Raw genomic sequence first — 23948 nt, forward strand, 5'->3', positions numbered from 1 at the left:
TCAAAATAGGTATTTGTGTGTGAGTTTAATATTCAATCAGAAAAAAAAAGAATGAAAATTTACCTTTTGTGACAATATAGACTTGAAGGCCTTATGCTGTGTGAAATAGGTCAAATATAAGTATGTAAACACTTGAGTATGGGAAATAAACACAAAAATAAAGTACCAGGAGTAAGCCCTGAGCGCCGCTGGCTTCCTCCCCCCACTCCAGAAAAAACACTCCCAAACCCCAAAATAGATACAGAGAGTCCAAAGATAGAATATATTATTGCCAGAGACAGAGATGGAAGCAAAATGTGTAGAAGATCAAAAGATGTGAACTTCCAGTAATAAATAATATGGGGATGTAATATCGCAGAGACTATCGTTAACATTCTGTTGTATACTTATAGGTTGCTAAGAGTAGATCTTAAAAGTTCTCATCAAAAGGAAAAGTAACGCAGCATAGGAAGGGATAATAACTAAATTTAAGGTGGTAGATAATTTCACAATATAAAAATATTAACTTGCTGAAGAGGTGGCACTTTATGAAGCATAGTTTTATCCCTGATACTACATGGCTGCCTGGATGCCATTTGTGTAGTCTCCAAACAACAGAAAAATTCAAACCATTATACTCTCCTTGAGAAACTAATGCTCTGGATGGGAGGCTTTAATTAAAAATGCAATAAATTTTCTAAATACGGCAACCAAATACAAAGATAATTTAATGTATTTACACTTTGCACATTTTCCCATACTGAAGTCCAGTTCTCTGCAATGGTTTACAATGTTCATGATAAACTGATGTACACCCCATAACCTCTCAGATTTCATCTATTAAGTATACCCCCTGTTCTTTCTACTCCACTCACATTCCTGTACTTGCTATAGCTGAACATAGCAGGCTCAGCCTAATTTTCTTTTTCTTTTGTTTTGGGGTCAGACCTGGCAGTGCTCAGGGATCACTCCTGGTGGGACTCAGTGGACCATATGGTATATCAGGGATCAAACCCTGGTCGGCAACATGCAAGGAAAGTGAACTACCTACTGTTTTGTCTCTCTGGCCCCTTCAATCTCACTTTAAGTCCTTTTCAACAATTATGCCTGCTCCCTGTTACATTGGCATCCACTCTATACAATTCCCTTTTGAACAGAACTATTCAAATCATTGCTCTAACTTTATTTTTTCAATAATGTCTGCTTTGTCCATCTTGCTTAAAGTTGTGTCTTTCTCCTCTTAATTCCTGCTATTCTGCTTTTTTCTTTATAAATCTTATATTAGCGTTTTATATAAATCTTATAAGTGTGATGTTCATTGTCCATTTCTCATCTATAATGGAAACCTCAGAAGGAAAAAATTTTGGTCATTTTGTTTTTGTTTTCTTTCTTTCCCCCTCCCTGCTTTTCCCTAGTATCTGGAGAAATGCTTGGCATATTGTAACTCAACTAAAAGTATTTTCTAAATTAACATTTCTATGATCTAACTTGCTTATTGTTGAGTCAGAAATCACTTAACCACTTTGATCATGAGATATGTTTGGAAAGTCAAACTTCCTTCTTCTTTTTTTTTTTCCTTTTGGGTCACACCCAGCAATGCTCAGGGGTTCCTCCTGACTCTGCACTCAGGTATTACTCCTGGTGGTGCTTGGGGGACCATATGGGATGCTGGAAATCGAACCCAGGTCAGCCAGGTGCAAGGCAAACGCCCTACCCACTGTACTATCGCTCCAGCGCCAAAATTCCTTCTTAAAGACAGGAATCATCTACTCCTTAAAAACAAAAAAAAAACAAACAAAAGCCCCAAACCTCAAACACTAAAACTTCAAATTCTCATTTCCCAACTTCCCACCAAAAAAAAAAGACTGACTTTTTCCCTCTAAGGAAATAATACAAAGTGGGTAGAGTTGTACACACCCGAAACATACATGAAGAAAGAATCACTTGAAGATTTTTGCCACATAATTTTAAGTTCTACTGAAGCAACACAAATGACAGTTGGGGTTTCAAAAAAGAGTCAACTAGAGGGTAGGATTTCCCGTAGGACTTTGTTGTGTTGGTGGTGGTTTTTGGTTTTGACGGTGCTCAGGGTTTACTCCTGGCGGTGCTCTTATGTGGTTCTGGGGAATCAAAGGAGGATTTGGCAGCGTGCAAGACCAGGCTCTACCCAATCAACGTGCTACCTCTCGGCCCCTCCTGTAGGACTGTGAAGTGACATTTCCACTAGGGCACCGCATCCAGGCTAGACTAAGCAAATCCTGTTTTTCAGGTGCCGGCCAGGCAGAAGCCTCCGACCTCCCTTCCTCCCGGGTTTAGCTCAGTTTAGCCAACCTCAATACTTTCAGGAGTTCGATTAAAAATAAAAATAAAAATAAAAATACCGCTGCTGAGTAGCACCGCGAATCTCCTTTCGCTTTAGCTTTAGCGAAAGGAAGAGTCGCGGTTCTACTGGGTCTTTGCACCTGTCTAAGCGCAAATTCCTGCAGCCTAAATCCCGTGACCCGCAGGGCTGCCGTGAAAGGCCAAGGGAATAATTCAGAATCTGGCGAGAAACTGCGGGGTTGCGATGATGATCTTGGATCGCCACCCGAATTGTCCAGCGACCGCAGGCTCGGGATGGAGATGCTCCTCCAACAGAGCCTCATCTCAGAGGGCCAAGTCGGGGCCACCAGTGCGTTCACGCCGCTGTCTAGACTCCAGGCTGTGCGTGGACCCCGCACCCGGCCCGGAGAGGAGCGGAACCCCCAGCCTCCGCGTGGGCAGTGGCCCGGGCCCAGGAGGCTCCCTCCAGCCGCCAGCTCCGAGAAGGGCGCGGCTCTAGGCGGGCACGACCTGGGATTGGGGGCGGGAAAGAAGCCTCCCTGGCCCCGCCCAGTGGGAGGAGCTTTTTTCCGGGACCAACCACTTCTCGGCAGATGGGGGGGTCAACAGTGACCAGCGTCGCGGCCCCGCGCGGACGCGACCTACCCCCGGAGGCTCTCCTTTCTATTCAGAAAGATTTACTCCCGTTGTCTTTTTGTCGCCACTACGAAGGGGCCGCTTCTTCTTTTCTACCCCGATCTCTCCACCCTCGACCTCCGTTCCTCCCCCGCTCCGGGGCTCGCGTGGTGTGGCCCGGTCTCCGGTCACGTGGCGGCGGGGGGGCGGGGCCTGCCCCGAGTCCTGCAAGTGCCTCCAGCCTCCTGGCCCGGCTCCCCGAGAAGCGTCGTCGGTGGCCAGAACGATGCTGGGCCCGCGTCGCCTGTCGATGGTCCTCCTGGCCGCGGCCGTTACCTGTGCCGTGGCGCAGCACGCGCCGCCGGTGGGTGAGCTGGAGCCGAGGGCGCAGAGCGGGTCGTGCAGGTGTGGGAGGTGGGGGGGGGTGCCCAGGTGCTGCGGGGCGCGACGGGGCCGGCGGGGAAAACGGCGGGTCCCCGACCGCATCTGTCCCCGGGTCTACGGATGCGCGCGCGCGCGGGGGGGGGAGAGGAGTGTCCAGCCGGCTGGTGGACCCCACCCAGGTTGGTCCCGTACAGGCTGCAGCACGGAAACAAAATTTCGAGGGAAAGGCTGATCTCCAAAGACTGGTGCCTGGTGATCTGCACACCCCCAGAGTTCAGTGATTGTTCTCGTTCTACCAGTTCCAGACCCGCGCGTCCTGAATGAGGAAAAAGTTCCCGTCGACGGATGTAAATAACTCGGTTCACTGCACCGCTGGGTGACTTTCCGCGGAGGGTGCCAGCCGCCTGCCCCGAGCGAGCGGAGCGGGCGGGCGCGCGCAGTTCAGGTCCCCAGGGGGCACCCTGGGAAGACCTGCGCGTGCCCCATCTGGGCAGTGCAAGCAGTCACGGGGCACCCCGTGACTGCTGGACCCCCTGGCTGCTGTGGCCGTCACCCCCGGGTCACATGCATTCCTGTCTCACCAGTGGCTTTACCCACTAGGAGGAAGTCACGGACCAGCCGTGATAGCGCTAAGACGCAGGGAGGGAGCAGCCCGACACTTATTTTCTAGACGAGGAAATAGATCCACAGTGAGAAAAATCTCTAGCCAGAGGTCACACTATTGTCTACCGAAGCAGCCTCCCTGACTCTTGACTGGTGCTGCTCTTTCATCATTCTCTTCTCTAAAAAGCGCTCAGACTGCAACTTTGAGTGCCAACCGATCAGATGAATGGGAGCTTGGGTACATCTGACCTGAGGCTTGAGGAGGATGACCTAGAGAAGCAAGATGTGCATGTTGTTTTTATTCTTCTATTCGTCTAAGGAGAACGGCTTTTAAAAAAAAAAAAGTTCTTTTCAGATGGGGTTATTCATTCAATTAAAATTGATGTCTATTAAAAGTGGGTTCAGTTGGTGGGGGGGTATGGAGGGATGGTTCAGCCAGTAGGCCATTGGCTTTGCACCCTGAATTAGAAGTACAGCGAATTCTAATTCACTGTAGTTCACCGGGATTCTATGCCTGGCACCTCATATGGTCTCCCTAGTCGCAGGGGGATGTGATGCCTGAGCACCAGCAGGTGTGCCCCCACCCCCCAAAAAAAGAAGTCCAAAAGCAGAGGCATGATTGTGGGTACAGTGATTACAGTAACAGGAAAGCAGCTTATGTGCATATATAGACATCCCATGAAGATGCTCTATCACCTTGTCAAGCTGTTTTTAAATAGTTCTTTGGAATCAACAGCTATCCCCACCAGCATTGGTTTCAGAGTAGCTGTTTAGGACAGCGGTTTGTTAAAATCCAGCCACTTGCTTGGGGGGGAGCTGCTTTCACGTATGTTTCACAAAATGAGAAAAGTGAGAGCAGGAAACTAGAAGTATTAATATAGAGAATTTTAGTTTTAATATGGACTTCTAATCATTCTTGTTGAGCCATTCTTTTGCAGTGGTGTTTTGTTTAATTATTGCACATGGGAAAAGAAAACTTTGGACTCTCTGTGCTGGGTTCTGTTCATGTTTTTTTACTGATCTGAAATATTCTGGTAGTGAATGGCACTAGAACTTTTGCATCCTCACAGAAATCCAGTGATCTCTTTATCTTATAAGCCTAAGCAGTTTTTCACTTTGGGTCATTGTAGATAAACTCTTGTGGCCACATAAAACTCAGAAGTATTTCAGAATTTTTGATAATAATAATAATGACTGCCTTTCAGTGATAACAAAAGTCATTTAAATGACTTGGAGCATCTGTGAGGTTTGTTTCATTTTTTAAAGAATATTATATATTTTGGTCTAGGATGATAGTCAGTGGGTAGGACACTTGCCTTGCATGTGGCCACCCCAGGTTCAATGCCCGGCACCACATACAGGCCCTCAAACTCCTTTAGGAGAGATAAGAGACCTGAGCACAGAGCCAGGTGTAAGATCTGAGCACTGCCATGAGTGCCCCCCAAATAAATAAATAAAATCGGGTTCATACTTAAAAACATACATGATATATTTTAAGGGACAAGGCTCACTGAAGAGATTTTCATGCTTTTGCCCTTTGAGTAAGCTGTCAGATACCTCTACTTATTAGCTATTTACAATCTTTGCCTATTACCTATTTTAATTTTTACCTATCTTGATAAGGTTGTCATTTATTAAAATCATGTATAGTTAAATTTGGAGATGATAAGAAATTTTAAATAACAAATGAGTTCACTGTAATTCTAATTCAGGTCTGTAGTTATCTTAAAGCTGGCTCTCCTTGTAGAAGTCTTGTTTGAAGGTGAGGGTATAGAGCTCGGTCTACTCTACCCCACAAAAATAACCGTTCTATGTCCTTTGAGTTTTATCTACTGGTCACCTCCAGTGCCCTGTTTCATAGCTACTACCTTTCAAAATTGTTATCATATTTACTATTTATTTGCAGACAGTTCCCATTCAGTTTCATATCTTCCTTGTTTCACACTAATTTCTGGCTGCCAATATTATAATAGTAAAATGTCTTACTTTCGTCTCTTTTTACGCGGTTGCTCTGTTGCCATGACTGCGTAGCTTGAAGGCTCGACAGTGCATTTTACGTTCCCTTCACAATTGTCCGTAAGAAATAGTATTGTCACTTGAGATTTTGCCATTGTTGTTTTTGTATTTGTGTTTTGCTTGACATTCTGTGGCCCTGGCTCAGAGGCTACTCCCATGCTCCTGGGTTGTTCTGGATGTTTCTGGGATTGAACCGAGGCCTGCAAATCATGTACTCATTGAGTTCGCTCCCCATTCCCTCATAATTTGAGTTGTGTGTTGGCTTTTGAAACCAGGCCAGGGAAATATAATTATTAGGGCACGTGAAAGTCATTGTATTTTATTGACTTGCTGAGTTGATGTAGTGATTATCCAAATTATCCAAATCCTAGAGCGAGGTGGGGAACTTTTTTTCTGCCAGGGGACATTTATATATTCACATCATGATTCTTGGGCAGCCACAGAGAATCATACATGTGTGCCCTGTTGTATTCAAGGGCCAGACTACATGATTCCTAATGTTCCTCACTTCTACCAGAAGTGCAGATAGTTCCTTTCTCAGAGTTAAATTAAGACTTTGGCTTTACCATTGGCTCAGTGGGAAAGTGAAAGAAGGAAGATAGTCTGGACCGGGGCTCTTGGGCGTGGTTCTCTCACCAGCTAAGTAACCTTCACAGCGCCCACAACATTCCCCATAAGTTCTGAGATTCATTGCAAGGCTATATACTGAATTTGGCATCAAATCACATCTTAAGCGAAATGAGAAGTTTGATAGTGAAGACATTTGAAAGATTGAGTTAAAAAAAACATAAAGAACGAGTATGAGGTGAACAGGTTAGAATGAACTAAAAACTGGATTTCTTTGGAAGCAGTGGAAAGGTGCCGGCCACACTTAGTGGTGCTCAGGGGACAGTACCAATGTGCCAGGGTCAGCTGCATGCAAGGCAAGCACCTTAGCTCCTGGATTCTGGCCCACAAATACAGACTTTCTGAACTAAAGTGGTACTTTTAAATATCCATTTCCAGCATGACTAAACACTGTAGCACTGTCCTCCCATCGCTCATCAATTTGCTCTTGTGGGCAGCAGTAACGTCTCCATTGTGAGACTTGTTGTTACTGTTTTTGGCATATTGAATACGTCATGGGTAGCTTGCTAGGCTTTGCCTTGCCGGCAGGATACTGTCAGTAGCTTGCCGGACTCTCCGAGTGGGGTGGAGGAATCAAACCCTGGTCTGTCACGTGCAAGGCAAACACCCTGCCCGCTGTGCTATCGCTCTGGCCCATGACTAAACAAGGAATGGTAAATTGAGAGTAATGTGCCCTCCTTGAAGCACGTGATGTCTTTCAGGGACCACCCCTAGTGGTGTTGAGGCCACCAGGCAGCCACCAGTGTTAATTAGAGGTCATCAGATTGCTGAAGGTTGAGCTCAAGGCCTACCACATACGCTGTGATTTGGGCTGTCTCCCAAGACTAATCTGTTCTTATTTTTTAATAATTTCATCCAGTAATGATTCTGAATACTTGGAAATCTAACTTCAGAGACTCACTCTCTGAAAAATCCTCATAATATAAATGAAATCTTGCAAGTTTTTAATTTAATTTTAATTTTTTTGCTTTTTGGGCCACACCCAGTGATACTCAGGGGTTACTCCTGGCTCTGCACTCAGGAATTACTCCTGGCAGTGCTCAGGGGGCCATATGGGATGTTGGGAATTGAACCTAGGTTGGCCGCGTGCAAGGCAAATGCCCTACCCTCTGTACTATGGCTCTTGCCCCAAGTTTAATATTTTAAAATTTGTCTGAAAGTGTATATGGTTAAAGAAAATCCATTAATACAGTTGGGTGTCCGAAGGAAAGTTTTAGTCTCCTGTTTCGTTTCCTTTACCTTCTACCCCCTTCTCTAGAAGCAAAAGCAAACATACTTACAGGTGATATTGAGTCAGAACTTACCTCTCTGGTCATGCTAGTTTTTGAGTGGTAGGTATTCATGCTATACCGGGTGCTAAAAGTTTGTAGAGTTTTTGGTTTTTTTACTTGGTTTTTGCTTATTTGGGCCACACCCAGCAGTGCTCAGGGTTTACAACTGACTCTCTGCTCAGAGATTGCTCCTGACAGGGCTCAGGGGACTACACATGGTGCCAGGGATTGAACTTAAGTTGGCAGCGTGGAAGGCAAGCACCCTGTCTGCAGTACTATCTATCTCTCCATCCCTACTAAAAGTTTTTAATCTCACCCCTGGATATGTTTGCGAATCTTTCTACTGATCATACGGTATGATCAATTAGTCTGAATCAACTTTAGCTATTGTCTGTTCTCGTATGCAGTGCTGGATAAAAATTAGGTTACTTTCTTTAAATGTTCTTTTCTACACGTTTCTTCCCTCTTCCCCTCATCCCCCACACTTTTTGTTTTGGGGCCAGGTAGTGTTTTAGGGGCTCCAAAACACCCAGGGATCAGTCCTGGCAGTGCTCAAGGGAATTACTACGGAATGCTGGGGGTCAAACCTGCGTCAGCTGCATTCAAGGCAAGCACTCTGCCTGCTGTGCTAACTCCTACATTCTTGCTTGTTTTCACTTGGGGGCCACACCTGGCATTGCTCAGCGCTTACTCCTGGCTCTGTGCTCGAGGATTATTCCTGGAGGGACTTGGGGGACCATATGGGGTACCAGGAATAAAACACAGGCCAGCTGCATGCAAGGCAAGGGCCTTACTCGCAGTACTATCTCTCTAGCCTCAAGCACCTGCATTATGGACCTTTTTCATATCATCACATCCTTCCTGCCCTTCAATCGGAGACTGTTGTGGGGTTCTCACTTCTAGCACACCTATTTCCTGGACTATTCCAATCCCGTGATCCAAGGTTGGACTATTGTTTGCTTATTTCTTACCATTTTATCTCTACTGAAGAGCTGCCTCCCGGAGGGTTTCCTTTACCACCCGGTGGAAGTTAGAGCCATTCTCTTTTGGATCCGAGCCGCCTTTCTGTTGACTTACTTCTTTGTTTTGCTCAAGTACTTCCTTGAAGTAACATCTTAAGAAAGACTGTGTGGGAAGCAGACTCTCTCACTCTTCACAGTGACTTATATTTAATGATTCTTCTAAACCTTTAAATTGACCAATGCCTTGACCAGTTACAAAGGTCTGGTCTGAAATGAATGTCTTGCCAAATTTGATGGCGTCACTCTCTTTGAGCATTCATCTAGGGCTCACTGACTTTGATTGCAGTGTCTTTCTGTTCTTTCATAGGAAGTTCCCCGCCTCCATCCTGTGGTTAGACATCAGTTCACAGATATTTTTCGTATTTCTCTTGGTCAGTGGGTGTAAAGAAAGATTGAAGAGCTCGAATTTAAACCTCTCTTTTTTTTCTTCTATTTTTTTCTATATTTTTTTCTACATCCTGGAATATTTTCTTATCCATTATGTTTAAAATTTTTTAAATTGAATGACAGTGAGATACACAGTTACAAGATTGTTCATAATTGAGATCCAGTCATACCCTGTTCCAACACCCGTCTCTTCACGAGTGTACATTTCCTGCCACCAATGTCCCCAGTTTCCTTCCTGCCCCACTCCTCTGCCCCCACTATGGCAGACCCTCCCACTCTCATTTTCTGTCTTTCAGATACTGTGGTTTGCAGTACTATTACTGAAAGGTTATCATATTCCTTTACTTCCTTTTAGCACCAAGTTATTGTCCAGAGTGATCATTTCAAATTATCAGCGTTATAGCGGTCCCTTCTCTATCCTAATTGTATTCTTCCCCCCCCCTATTATGGCAAGTTTCCTACCATATCCATTATGGGTGTTTTTGTTGTTGATGTTGGTTTTTTTTTTTTTTTGTCACACCCAGCAATGCTCAGGAGTTATTCCTTCCTCTGTTCTTAGGAATTACTCCTTTTGGTGCTCAGGGGACCTTATGAAATTCCGGGGATCGAACCCTGGTTGGCTGCATGCAAGGCAGATATTCTACCCATTGTACTATCACTCTGCCCCCCCTTATGTTTTAAATTAATTGAATGATCTTTTTTCATATCTTTCTATTCTTTTATAGCTGTAACAGCATATTGACTATCTCTTTGCTATGTGTGTCGAATCTGACATACATGTGATTTTATTTTGTACTTTCTTCTGTTTCTTAAGTTACCATATTTTCTGTAAGCTTTTATTTGTTTCTTGTTCTTTAGTTAAATATTAGAACAGGAGGGGCTGGAGTGATAGCACAGCAGGTAGGGCATTTGCCTTGGTCATGGCCATCCCAGGTTCAATTCCCAGCATCCCAGATAGTCCCCCAAGCACCGCCAGGAGCAAATCCTGAGTGCAGAGCCAGGAGTAACCCCTTAGCATCGCCGGGTGTGATCTAAAAAGCTATATATAAGCCTATGTATAGGCTTATGTATATAATTTTATGTAATCCCAGGTATATAAAATAAGGAATACAAATCAAACAAATCAAACATTTAAAGATGATGGATTATATTATATACATTAGAACAGGAGGTCTTTACCCCGAGGTAGAAGTTATTAAACACTTTCTACAGGGCTAGATAATAAATCGTTTAGGCTTTATGAACCAAGAGGAAAAATCAAAGATATTATCTGAGTATGCATTTAATAAGATATTGGAGCAATATCCGCAAAATTTTTATTGCTGAAAAAGTAGTAGTGTGCTGAAGAGATAACTCACTAGGTTGAGAGCATGCTTTGAGTATAAGAAACCTGGGTGTGTTCTCAGGCACTACACAGAAAGAACACTGAGCCTGCCTCCTTAACATGCACATGACATGATTTTTTTGAATAGATCATGTGTCGGGATGACTCATAGCGCACCAAGGATGTCCGTGTCCTAAACCTCAAAACATATAGTTACTTTATATTGCGTAAGGGTGCTTTGCAGATGGGAATTAGTAAAGAATCTTGAGAAAAGAACATCTTCCTAAATTATACCGGGAAGCCTGATTTCATCTTAGGTTATTATCAGAGGCAGATGCCAGAGAAGACAGACAGTCCTATGCTTCTGGCATCAATGTGAAGACAGGGGCTGCAAGCCATAGACTGGCAGTGGTCCTGGTGGTTGGAGAATGCAGCTGCACAAGCCAGAATGCCAGCAAAGCAGAACGCAGCCTTATGGACCTGTTCTAGAATTCTGACCTTCCAAGCTGAAACACATGCCTTTAAATTGCTTTAAGTCGGGACTTGATACGCTTTCTCCACTTGCCACATCTTTTTCCCCTCCTAAAGCTCTATGTAATCCCAGGTATATAAAATAAGGTATACAAATCAAACATTTAAAAATGCTGAATCATAAACTTTTTATTTAATAAAACAAATTTCCTGTTACCCCCCCTTACATTCAGTCCCATGACCCTACATGGGCTTGCACCCACCGTTTAAAATGTTAGGCTTTAGGGGCCAGGAACTATTACAGCAGTTAAGTTGCACATGGTCCTGACATGAGTTCAGTCCCTAGTCCCACGTGCTGTGTGCATATTACCTATGGCTGCTTTTACACTACCACAGTTGATTGGACCAAAAGAATTCATAAGAAATATGTTCATGATTTTTTACTGATACTCAATGAATTTCAGATTATGTTACACATTTATTAGTCAACGTTAAGTCAACTTATGTATTAGCCTCTTTAAAATTTACCAGCCTGGGCTGGAGAGGTGGTCCAGTGTATCAAGGCACTTTGCCTTGCATGTGGTTTGATCCCTGGCACTACATCGGGTCCCCTAAGAACCTCCAAAATGTGGCCTGAAAATAAACAATTTTTTTAACAGTCCAGTGGCCAAAAGAGAAAATACGCAGTGGACAGGGGACTTGGCAGGCATGGGTTCAATCCCCAACATCGCATACAGTGCCTTGAGCACCATACAAGGCGATCCCCCTGAGCTCAGAGGCAGGAATAAGTCCTGAACTGGCTGTGGTCCCAAGATTTAAAACATATTTTACCAGTTCAAGTCTATATTGTGAATACAAGAAGTAGACTTTAAGTGTTGTGTTGTTTTGGCAAAGTAGATTAAAAATTATCTTTTTACTTTAATGAGTGTTGAAATACTGTGTTTATTATGTAATGATACTAGACTGTGCCAGAAGAAAACAACTTATGTCAACATGAGATTTAGCAGTCCTCAGAACAGTCTTCTCAACTCCTTGGAAAAGAGTCAGCAGAAAAATCATCTTTAAGGGACCGGAACGGGTAGGGCACTTGCCTTGTATTCAGCTGACCTCACTTTGAACCCTGGCATCCCATATGATCCCCGGAGCACTACCAGATATAATTCTTGAGTGTAGAACCAGGAGAAACCCCTGAGCATCGCTAGATATGTCCCAGAAACCAACAACAAAAATCCCACCAGATAAAGGCTTGCTTGTCAAGCCCACAGTTGTTCAAACCCTTGAACACAGGTCTTGCTTGCTTACCTCTCTGTGCTTTTCTTGCTTGCTTGTTTTTGTCTTTGCCTTTGGATCACACTCAACAATGCTCAGTGGTTACTCTTGGCTCAGCACTCAGGAATCACTCCGGGTGGTACGGGGGGGGAAACATATGGGATGCTGGGGCTAGAACCTGGGTTGGCTGTGTGTAAGAACAAGAGCCTTACCTGCTGTACTATCTCTTGGGCCCCTACTTTGTTGCTTTTTCCACTCTGAAGAAGCTCATACTCTCTTTTGAACATGTATTCCTTCTCTTTGTCTCCCCTCACATCTGTCTAAGCAAGTTTTAGTTCAGTCAAAGTTATGTTGTTACACACACACACACACACACACACGCACGCACGCACGCACGCACACAATGTAAAGCAGAGTATCTGAGAAATTGATTTATACGCTTTTAAAAAGTAAAATGAAACTGCAACCAAATATGTCTGCTGCTGATTTATTAGCCAAAGAAAGCAAGCCATTTGCCAATGGTGAGTCACTGACATCACATGAGATTGCAACAGTGGAAGAAATATGTCCTAAGAAAATATTTTACACCATGAACCTTTAGATGATAATATTTGCTGGGACTTTGGCATCAGTAGGAACATCAGTTAACTGGACCAATGGTTGCTAGTTGTTTTCTTTCTCTTCGTGGGGGAGGACTCATGCCCAGCTGTGCGCAGGGACCGTGCTGAGCTCTATGGTGCCAGGGTTGAACCAGAGCCAGCGCACAAAAGGCAGGTACCTTAACCACTGCACTTTCTCTCCAGAGCTAGTTGTTTTCTTGAACTTACTAATGCCAGTCAGCTAGTTATATTTGAGGATCACTACCAAGTATAAAACTGAGAGATTAATCTCCCAGAAGTAGCTTAGCACTGTAGCACTGTCCTCCCATCGTTCATCGATTTGCTCGAGCGGGCACCAGTAACATCTCAGTTGTGAGACTTGTTGTTACTGTTTTTGGCGTATCGAATACGTCGCGGGCAGCTTGCCAGGCTCTGCTGTGCGGGCGGGATACTCTCAGTAGCTTGCCGGGCTCTCAGGCAAAGGAACCGAACCCGGGTTGGTCGCGTGCAAGGCAAATGCCCTGCCAACTGCACTGTCACTCCAGCCTGAGGAGCTAATTTACTTGGGAAAAATTACAGGCAAGCAAGAATGTTTTTTAGTGAAATTGAAAATTTAAGACTTGGAGAGGAATCCAGCATGATGCCAGTAGTTAAAACGTGTAGAGCAGTAAAGGCTTAGTTGGAAAAAATATACAAAACTTGGGAAAACTCCAGGTACTTAAAGCTTTGAGTTCTCATGTTGTCAGTTGGCAGGAACTTTGTGGGAAATATTTGACTTTTTCATGTGTTACTGAACCAGTAATATCCAGCATGAGTTTTTTTTTTTTCCTTCATGGACTTAGCCACCATTTCTGTGAATTTTTATATGAAATAGATGGTGAATATCATAATTTTTTTTAACCACACAGAACAGCAGCAGTTAACTTTTTGGAGTGGGGAGACACACCTGGAGATGCTCTCGAGATACTCTCTGTGAGAGACCGGCACACATTCAAAACAAAAACAACCAGTGCTGGCATGGATGTGGGGAAAAACAGATACTCTTTCACTATTGGTGGGAATGCCAACTAGTCCAGCCTTTCTGGAAAACAATATGGACAGTCCCTCAAAACTAGAAATTGAGCTTCCATATGACCCCGCAAATCCACTTCTGGAAATATATCCCAAGAGTGCAAAAAGAGACAGTAGAAATGACATCTGTACCTATATGTTCATTGCAGCACTGTTCACAGTAGCCAAAATCTGGAAACAACCCAAGTGCCCTAGAACAGATGACTGGTTAAAGAAACTTTGGCACATCTACACAATGGAATACTACGCAGCTGTTAGGAGAGATGAAATCATGAAATTTGCTTATAAGTGGATAGACGTGGAGAGTATCATGCTAAGTGAAATGAGTCAGAAAGAGGGACAGATACAGAAGGACTGCACTCATTTGTGGAGTCAAAAATAACAACATGAGACTGACACCAAAGGACAGTAGATACAGGGCCAGGAAGATTGCACCATAGTTGGAAGCCTGCCTCGTGAGCTGGGGTGGGGGTGGGGTGGGGGGGTGGAGAAGGCAGCTGGAATAGCGAAGGGATCACTAAGAAAATGATGGTTGGAGAAATTGGTCGGGATGGGAGTTGTGTGCTGAAAGTAGATAAAGGACCAAACATGATAACCTCTATGTATCTGTATTGCAAACCACAATGCCCAAAAGTAAAGAGAGAATTGGGGAATATTGTCTGCCATGGAGGCAGTGGGAGGGTGGGAAAGGGAGGGTACACTGGGATATTGGTGGTCGGGAATGTGTACTGGCGGAGGGATGAGTGTTTGACCGTTGTGTGATTGTAACTCAAACATGAAAGCTTATAACTATATCTCATGGTGATTCAGTAAAATAAAAAATTTTAAAAAGAGATAGTCTTGGTGAAGTGCTCATTCATATTCTCTGTGAAGTGCTCATCCAGTAGTTCTGGAAACCATGTGGTGCTGGGGATCAAACCTGGACTCCCACATATACTCCAGCCCTTTGAGCTCTCTCTAGCCCACAGCAGGAAACTTTTTCCTAATTGTATTTGAGGTAGCATGGTTTAAATAATGTTAATGTTTATGGTAGGCTGCTGTTATTACCACTGAAGTGCCACAGACCCTCACCACTTATGTCACTTTAGATGGCCTCATCCTTCCCTGGGCTGGAGCGATAGCACAGTGGGTAAGGCGTTTGCCCTGCACGCAGCCAACATGGCCGACCCGAGTTCGATTCCTCCAGCCTTCTCGGAGAGCCCTGGCAAGCTACCCGTGACGTATTCGATGTGCCAAACACAGTAACAACAAGTCTCACAATTTGTTGTGAGATGTTACTGGTGTCCGCTCAGCAGATCGATGAACAACGGGAAGACAGTGCAGTGCTACATCCTTCCCTAACCCGTGCTAGTTCAGATAACCCATCACTGGAGTCCTGGAGTTCTTAGTAAATGTCCAAGGTTTGTTGGCATTGGATGCTCTGTGTTCCCTTGCTTTGTTTCTGTATACACAACAGAGTAGAGATCATCTGGCTTTGTCCTCCCTTTGACTTACTTCACTTAACATGAAGCACTGTCCACTGTCCTCCCGTTGTTCATCGATTTTGCTCAAACGGGCACCAGTAACGTCTCCATTGTGAGACTTGTTACTGTGTTTGGCATATTGAATACGCCACGGGGAGCTTATTGTATCTGCCATGCGGCCGGGATACTCTCGATAGCTTGCCAGGCTCTCCGAGAGGGACAGAGGAATCAAACCTGGATTGGTCTCGTGCAATGCAAATACCCTACCTGCTTGTGCTCCAACCCCACTTAACATGACCTCTTCTAATTTCATTCGTATTGTAGCAAAAGGCAAGATTTCTTTTTCTTTCGCTTATCTCTCTCTTTCTCCCCCTTCCTCCCTCTCCTTCTCATCCCCCTTCCCTTCCCTTCCCTTCCCTTCCCTTCCCTTCCCTTCCCTTCCCTTCCCTTCCCTTCCCTTCCCTTCCCTTCCCTTCCCTTCCCTTCCTTCCCTCTCTCCTTTCTTTCCTTCCTCTACTTTCTTTGACTTCCTGTTGGCTATGTGCTCAGTTATCTCTCCATGGAGTGCTCAGGACACCGTATGTAGTGCCTGAGATTGAACTGTGCAAGGCAAGTGCCTTAATCCCTGTACCATCTCTCCTATGCCTAGTTCCTCATTTCTTATAGTTAGATAGTATCCCGAGCTGGAGCCATAGCACAGCGGTAGGGCGTTTGCCTTGCATGCAGCCAACATGGCCGACCCGAGTTCGATTCCTCGGCCCCTCTCGGAGAGCCCGGCAAGCTACCGAGAGGATCTCGCCCGCACGGCAGAGCCTTGCAAGCTCCCCGTGACGTATTCGATATGCCAAACACAGTAACAACAAGTCTCACGATGAAGACGTTACCGGGCCCGCTCGAGCAAACCGATGAATAAAGGGAGGACAGTGATAGTGACAGATAGTATCCCATTGTATACGGATGCCGTAATGTCTGTTCACTCGTAGCAGCAGTGAACTTTATTTGGGGGAGTATGCACCCAGCAATGCTCAGGGGTTACTCCTGATTCTGCAGTCAGGAATCACTCCTGGCAGGGCTCAGGGGACCATATGGGATACTGGGGATCAAACCCAGGTCAACTGCATGGAAGGCAGACACCCTCTCTGCTGTACTATCACTCAGCCACAGCAGCAGTAGCCTTTAAAAAAATATTACTTGAAGCACCATAATTTCTAATACTGTTAATGATAGGATTTTATGTGTATAATGTCTCAACATTGGTCCTTCCGCCAATGTCTGCTTCCCTCGGCTATTTCTTAGGGTCCCCTCTCACCTAGCCTTCTCCCTCCATCCTCGCGAAGTTCAGTTCTATCGATGGTTCTCAGGTTCTGTTGCCTTTGACCATTTTTTTTGTTCCCCTACAGGGTTTTTCTGTATCCCACAAATGAGAGAGATCATTATGTATCCCTCTCTCCTTTTGACTAGTGTTGCTTAGCGTATCCTTAAATTCCATCCAGGGGGCTGGAGCAATAGCACAGTGGGTAGGGCGTTTGCCTTGCACGCAGCCGACCTAGGTTCGATTCCCAGCATCCCGTGTGGTCCTCTGAGCACCGCCAGGAGTAATTCCTGAGTGCATCAACCAGGAGTAACTCCTGTGTATCGCTGGGTGTGACCCAAAAAGCAAAAAAAAAAAAAAAAAAAAATCCATCCAGGTTGCAGCAGATTGCATGATCTTTGATCACAACTTACTTTGCTCAAGGATTCCTCCTGGCTCTGCACTCAGGGCTCTCTCCTGCTCAGCTCCAGGAACTGTCTTTCGTGCTTGGAGTCTAACTCGGTCAGCTCTGGCCAGGCAAGTGCCTTACCTACTGTACCGTATTTTCTTACAGCCTCGTAGTATTCCATTGTGTATTATGCCACAGTTTCTTAACCTTGTCATCTGTACTGGGGCACTCAGGTCATTTCAGATTTTGTCAGTTGTGAATATGAGTAGTAGCAAGTTTTTAACTTCAATCTTTGGTTGTATTCAGAGGCTGAGATTTTTTTTTCTTTAAAAAAGAACCACCTTCCATCAAGAGTAATTTCTTGTCTTTGGAAATTCACCTTTTTTATTTAGTGCTGAATTATCAAAAGGATTCTTTAAATATCAAATTATGGCAGTTTTAAAATAGAATTTAAATCCTAACATATTGGATTAACTTTTGATAATTTAATTTGATCAATTTTTGCTAAATGTTACTTCTTAATAAATTTTGCCTAAAAGTAAAACAGCACTTACATGAAAAGCATACTTAGTAAAACTGGTATTTTGGGTCTTTTTTGTTGTTGGTGGCAGGGGATTGCTTTTTGGGGATTGTTGCTTTTTGGGTAACACCTGGCGATGCTTAAGGGTTACTCCTGGCTTTACACTCAGGAATTACTCCAGGTGGTGCTCAGGGGACCATATGGGATGCAGGGAATCTAACCCGGGTCCAGCCACGTGCGAGTCCCACAGGACTGTCACTTTGGTCCCAGTAAAACTGTTCTGACAATGTTTGAGTCATAAGTAAGTTACTTTATATGTTTTTTTTAATATTCTCAAAAGTTAAAGTAAGACGTAGATCTATTACCACACAAACTTAGTATAGTTAATGTATCGTGAACTTAACCTACGATCCTAGTAATTTCCTTTCTTCTTACATCTTCTTATTGTAGATTTATGTTTCTTTTATAAATATTATTTTCCTTTAGAGGGAGGAAGGAAGGGAGAGCTGGAAGGTAGCCAAAAAAGAGATTATTTCTTTCACAATATTGGGTCTCCAGAAGAGAAGAGATAAGCGTGTTTTTCCATGTTCAACAAGTAATAAAAGAATTACAAAATCTACATGTACATCTTTGATCATTTTCTGGTAATCATATTTTGCTACCAAATTCGAACAACGCTCCCTGAAACAGTCTCATTCATTCATTGCCTCCACAATGATCTCAGTGCAGGTATAGTGGGGTGGGTCATCCTGACTTCAAGGAACACAGATCCAGTAGGAAAAGAAACACAAAAACTAATGAAATGCAACATCATAAATACGGTTAGTGGTAATGGAGTTGTGTTCAGATTCTCTGGGAATAACAAGAGTGGCTGTCTTGTTTTCATATGGGAGGTAGGTGAAGTTTACAAAAAAGATAGCATTTGACCTGGATCTTGTAACTAATAGTTTCCCAAATAGAGAGAGGGCATTCTAGTGGAATAGGACATTTGAACAGAGGGAAGATGTGGAGGAGGAGTGGCAGAAGAGAATGCTAGGATACATTTTGAAGGGGCCTCCATAGCCCAGAAAATCTGGTTTGGGATACAAATTTCACTGCAGTAACATTGGCTCATAGAATCAAGTTATAGAACATCTTATCAAATCATTTACTTTAAAAGACAGACTAACCTGTTTAACAACCTATTTTCTAACCCAAACTAACCCATTTTCCATCTATAGCCGTCTGTCATCTACTGCCACATTTCAGCACTTGGCCCTAGTGAAAATTGAGTTGAGACTGAAAAGGTACTTGTTGATATCTTCAAAGTTTTCATGGCAAGAAAAGAAGTTTAAGAGATAATGAAATTATATCAAAGGACAAATCAGACTTTATTTTCTCTTTATAAATTTTATTTTCACTGTATTGTTTTCTGCAGCTTTTCATTTTCTTTTTTTTTTTTCAGTGGACAGAAGACTGCAGAAAGTCAACCTATCCTCCTTCTGGACCAACGTAAGTAAGCATCTAATGATCAAAATCTTACTGAGGAGCAAGGAGTGAAAATAGGATGGTTGCCTAAAACGAGGCTGACCCAGGTTTAATCTCAGGTATACCAGGCTCCCCAAAACTTTCCAGGAGAGATCCCTGAGTGCAGAGCCAGAAGTAAGCTCTGAAAACTGACAAATACGACCTAAAAACCAAACCAAAAGAAAAAAATGCCATATTGATCTTGAAGTGATTTTTCCCTATGCAGTGACTCCTTAAAGAAAACAGTTGTGGATAAAACTTAAATTACATCGTATATAATGAGGCTATGATGAAAATTTATAACCTATTAAAATCATATTAATAGATTTATTTAATGGATTCATTTCTAACTTAATAAAATCATAGGGGGAAAAAAAAGAAAATTTTTGTTCTTGGGCCCGGAGTGATAGTACAGTCGACCCAGGTTTGATCCCTGGCATCCCATATGGTCCCCTGAGCACCACCAGTAATTCCTGAGTGCAGAGCCAGTACTAATTCCTGAGCACCGCTGGGTGTGGCCCCAAACAAAAAATTTAAAAAAAAATTTTTTTTCGTTCTTTACTAAATATTCTACCTATTATGATTTTTCTCTTCCTGACCAATTCAGGGCTGGCTTGTGATTATCTGTGGTACCTGAGTATTAACTACCTGAATCACTGTCACTGTCACTGTCCTCCCATTGTTCATCGATTTACTCGAGTGGGCCCAGTGACGTCTCCATTGTGACAATTGTTACTGTGTTTGGCGTATTGAATACATCACGGGTGGCTTGCCATACTTTGCCGTGTAGGCGAGATACTCTCGGTAGCTTGCCGGGCTCTCCAAGAGGGTGGAGGAATAGAACTCGGGTCTACCATGTTGGCCGCTTGCCAGGCAAATGCTCTACCCGCAGTGCTATTGCTCCAGCCCTGAATATGTCACAGTTTGAAAGTCTAGGATTTCATCTGTTAATCACTCAGGAAATCTCTTTTGCATGATAATGAAATATTTTAGGGGTAAATGGAATTGAAACTATGAGAGTAGAGCCAATATCATATTTTAGTGTATTAATCATTAATATAGAGGTTTCAGCCTTTTCAAATCATTTGTGCTCGGATGAGTGAGGCCTGTGAGAAAGAGTTGTATACTAGTCCAGAGGTGTCGAATGAGGGTAAGAAGGAAGAGATATTGGTAAGGAAATTCTTCTTTTTTTTTTCTTTTTGGGTCACACCCAGCAGTGCTCAGGGGTTACTCCTGGCTCTGCACTCAGGAATTACTCCTGGAAGTGCTTGGGGGACCATATGGGATGCCGGGGATTAAACCCAGGGTGACCACCTGTAAGGCAAATGCCCTACCCACTGTACTATCACTTCGGCCCTGGAAATTCTTTTTATTCCTGTTCTTCCCTCTTATTGAAAGGAACCTGGTGAGAACCAGGGGAAGGAGAGGTACAGCTTTGGCCAATTGATGCCACTTAAGATGACCTTTGGGGGGTTTCATAGTACTCCAGTTATGTAAAATTTGTACACTTGTCAAAATACTGTACTTGTATATGTTCCAAATGGACTCTGTGAATATGTAATAAATGAAATATTTTTAATTTACTCATATTTCTGTAGAATGAGACAAATAGTTGCAGGAATCGTTTAGATATACCGTGTTTTCATGTTCCTCTAGTGCCCTTGTAATGTTGTGCACATTCGGGGACTTCTGTTCCACTCTACTGGCAGCATGTTGGTTTTCTGTGCCCACTGGACTCTTCTCCCTGCCTACTTCATTGACCGTTTGATGAGGCCTTCCACGCTGAGGGCCTTTTTGTCTGCCCTGCTTGTGTGCACTTTATATGTGTTTATGGCTTGATCACCATACATGCCTTCATATGTATATTTATACATATATAGATATGCATACAGCTTTCTTATACATTCTGTATTTTCCCTGTACTTCTGCTGGATTTGTAGGAATTCTTGCTCCCATTTATTTCCTGTATAAAAATCCACTCTGATCCTTGTCCTCTCTCAACTGTGAATAGATCATAAGATCTGTAAGACAAATATAGTATTTATATACCTTTCAATGATAAAAAAGAAATCCTCCCATGCCATTAAGGCCTTCCTTTTAAATCAAAGGCATAGATTCTGGAGATATGCAGGGAAAGCTGGCAGACAGGAAACACACACCTGTTTCTCTAGCCTGACTAGTCGTATCAGTACTGGAAATCAGGGGCTGACTGCAGATCACCCCTCTATCCATCTGAATCCCATTAGCATTTTTTTTCTCCTGCTCACTGGTGCTCAGCATCTGCTCCCATAGTTATGTTCATGTGTTTGTCTTGCTTGGACTAGTTTCCAAGCCACCTGTGTATCCAGGTGGGTTCAGTCAATGCTTAATATTGTACATAGACCTTTAAAATATTTTAATGATGTTTATTGTTTGTAGTGAAGTAGTAATTGCATTGGTTGAATACAGATGCTTCTCAGTATTTTTGTGTGTATAGTATGTTCTCCTCCCTGCCTTCACAAGGCATAACTTTTCACTTTTCTAGGAAATTGAGACCATGTTAAATATTGAAATACTTGAGAAAAATGCATAATGAAAAGTAAGAGATGTAATCCTGGCTGAGCTTTAGTTAAATAATTTTGTTGATCATATTAGCAGTTTTCTCAAAAAATTATGATTAGTGGGACTTACTATAGAGAGCTTGCTGGGGTCTCCTTCCACCTTTAACTATAAGCCTCTACTGTCATGAATTTTCTCTCCATTGCTACTTTGACATCCTTGAGCTTACTTGTAGCTCAGCACAGAGGAAGAATCAGGAGTTCAGTGCACATGTAGGGCGTGGTTTAGGTTTTGTTCAGTTCTGTGGTTGGAACTCGTGGGCAGAACACAAATTTTATGACAGCGCTACAGCATAATTAATGCCAGTGGTCTACTAATTTATTATTACCTCTAGACCAAAATTCGAATAATTCAATTTTGTGGTGGTGAAGAGGGAAGCAATTTACTATCCCCTGATTAACAGGAGGAGTGATAATTATTTCATAGCATTTTATAGTGATATCAGCTATTGCAGAAATTGGGAGTTTGAAAATACTTTGAGGAAAAACAAGACTTCATGATTTTTATTTAACTATGCTTCCAAAATTGAATATGCTCCTTTTTCTGAGTCACAAGTGACTGCTAGTTACTTAATAGTTTCATAAAAATACACACACACACACACACACACACACAGGTTCTTTGTTCTGTATCAGTACTTAGAAAATCAAATATATAATCATGGTGGTAGAAGTATAAATATGACCCAATCCTTAGCATTTAGGAACTAACTACTGCGATAGACAGTTCTGCATAATTTCCTTAAGAGCCTGGAGCATTGTGGCACCCCCCACAGTGACCTCAGTCATGCAGCCGGAGAGCTAGTACAGCAGGTAGGGTGCATGCCTTATATGCAGCCAACCCAGGTTTCATTCCTGGCACCACATACAGTCCCCAGAGCCTGCCAGGAGTAAGCCCTGAGCACAGTCCCGTGTGGCCCAAACAAAAAGAAACCCCGAACCCCATCATTTTCAAAAACATAGTTGAGTTTCATTCTCCACCTCCATCCCAAACACATTCCTTTCTTCCTCTCCCACCCTCCTCCTTAGATAAACTTAGTTCTTTTTGCACTCTGATTTGTTCTTTTGTTTTAACCATTCATCAATTTTGTATCTTTACATTGTACTAATGGCTGAAATTATCCAATACTTGCCTTTCTCCTTCTGACTTGTTTTGTGTTACATAATTCTGTTTTGTAGCAGATTGAAACTTTTCATCTTTACTTACTAGCTCTGTAGCACTGTAGCACTATGAGCGGGCACCAGTAAGGTCTCTCCATTGTGAGACTTATTGTCTCAAATTCACCAGGGGAGCTTGCTGGACTCTGCCATGTGGGCAGGATAATCTCAGTAGCTTGCTGTGCTCTCTGAGAGGGACGGAGGACTCGAACCTAGGTCAGCCGCGTGCAATACAAACACCCTACCCGTTGTGCTATCGCTCCAGCCCCTTTACTTATGTATTTGTGTAATTTTGTAATGCCGGGAATTTAGATTCTCAACCTGCAAGGCATATTCTGTGCCACTGAGCCACCTTCCCAGCCCTTCTCTTTCCTGCACAGCCGGGTAGTATTCAAGGTACTTCAGGCTGTGCAGTGTCTATATTTTCTTCATCCAGTCACCCTGCTTGCTGCGGGTGCTATTTTTAGGCATAGTTTTAAGCTGATAAGTCTCAGAATGCCACACCCCTTAAAGCTTTTTCAGATTAGTAACTTGTGATAAGAGATAATGCTTCTGTTGCAACAGAGATTACCTATTGAGTTCATCCAACAGACATAGAACCCAGCTCCATCCATCAGAATGGACAAGCTATATATATATATCCTCATAGTAGAAATTGCTTTGTCTGAATCAAAGAAGGGGAAGTTGGAGAATGGGTATGACAGAACGGTGCTTAGGCTTGGACTTCTATGGAAGAATGAGGAGAAAGGAGTATAGTATGAAAAGTTACATGGAATGAGAAGTTCTTGACGACATCATGCAAAGCTCACAGTGGTGTCACTTTGGGATGCCTTAAGGTGACTTTATTTAACAAAATAGGAGACTAACACCCAAGAATAGCAGTACCAGGAGATGTATTCCATGGCTTGGAGGCCAGTCGCACACACTAGGAAAAGACAACTCAGATAGAGAAGGGAACACCAAATAAAGGGTGTTGGGAGGATCCTCCCAGGATGGGAGATGCATTTTGAAAGTAGACTATAGACCGAACATGATGGCCACTCA

At 43.3% G+C, this 23948-nt stretch overlaps 1 protein-coding gene across 1 annotated transcript in view; it reads left to right on the plus strand.

Moving 5' to 3' along the window:
* Positions 1–3148: 3148 nt before the first annotated feature.
* Positions 3149–23948, plus strand: part of ASAH1 (N-acylsphingosine amidohydrolase 1) — a 38014-nt gene continuing 17214 nt past the window's right edge. The window contains exons 1-2 of the mRNA XM_056114046.1: positions 3149–3280; positions 19088–19134. Coding sequence (XP_055970021.1) covers positions 3203–3280; positions 19088–19134 — 125 coding nt within the window. The 5' untranslated portion in view covers positions 3149–3202. The remainder of the gene's footprint in view (positions 3281–19087; positions 19135–23948) is intronic.

The sequence above is a fragment of the Sorex fumeus genome, unplaced genomic scaffold (assembly GCF_029834395.1).
Source record: "Sorex fumeus unplaced genomic scaffold, SorFum_2.1 ptg000024l, whole genome shotgun sequence".
In the NCBI taxonomy this organism is placed as follows: Eukaryota; Metazoa; Chordata; class Mammalia; order Eulipotyphla; family Soricidae; genus Sorex; species Sorex fumeus.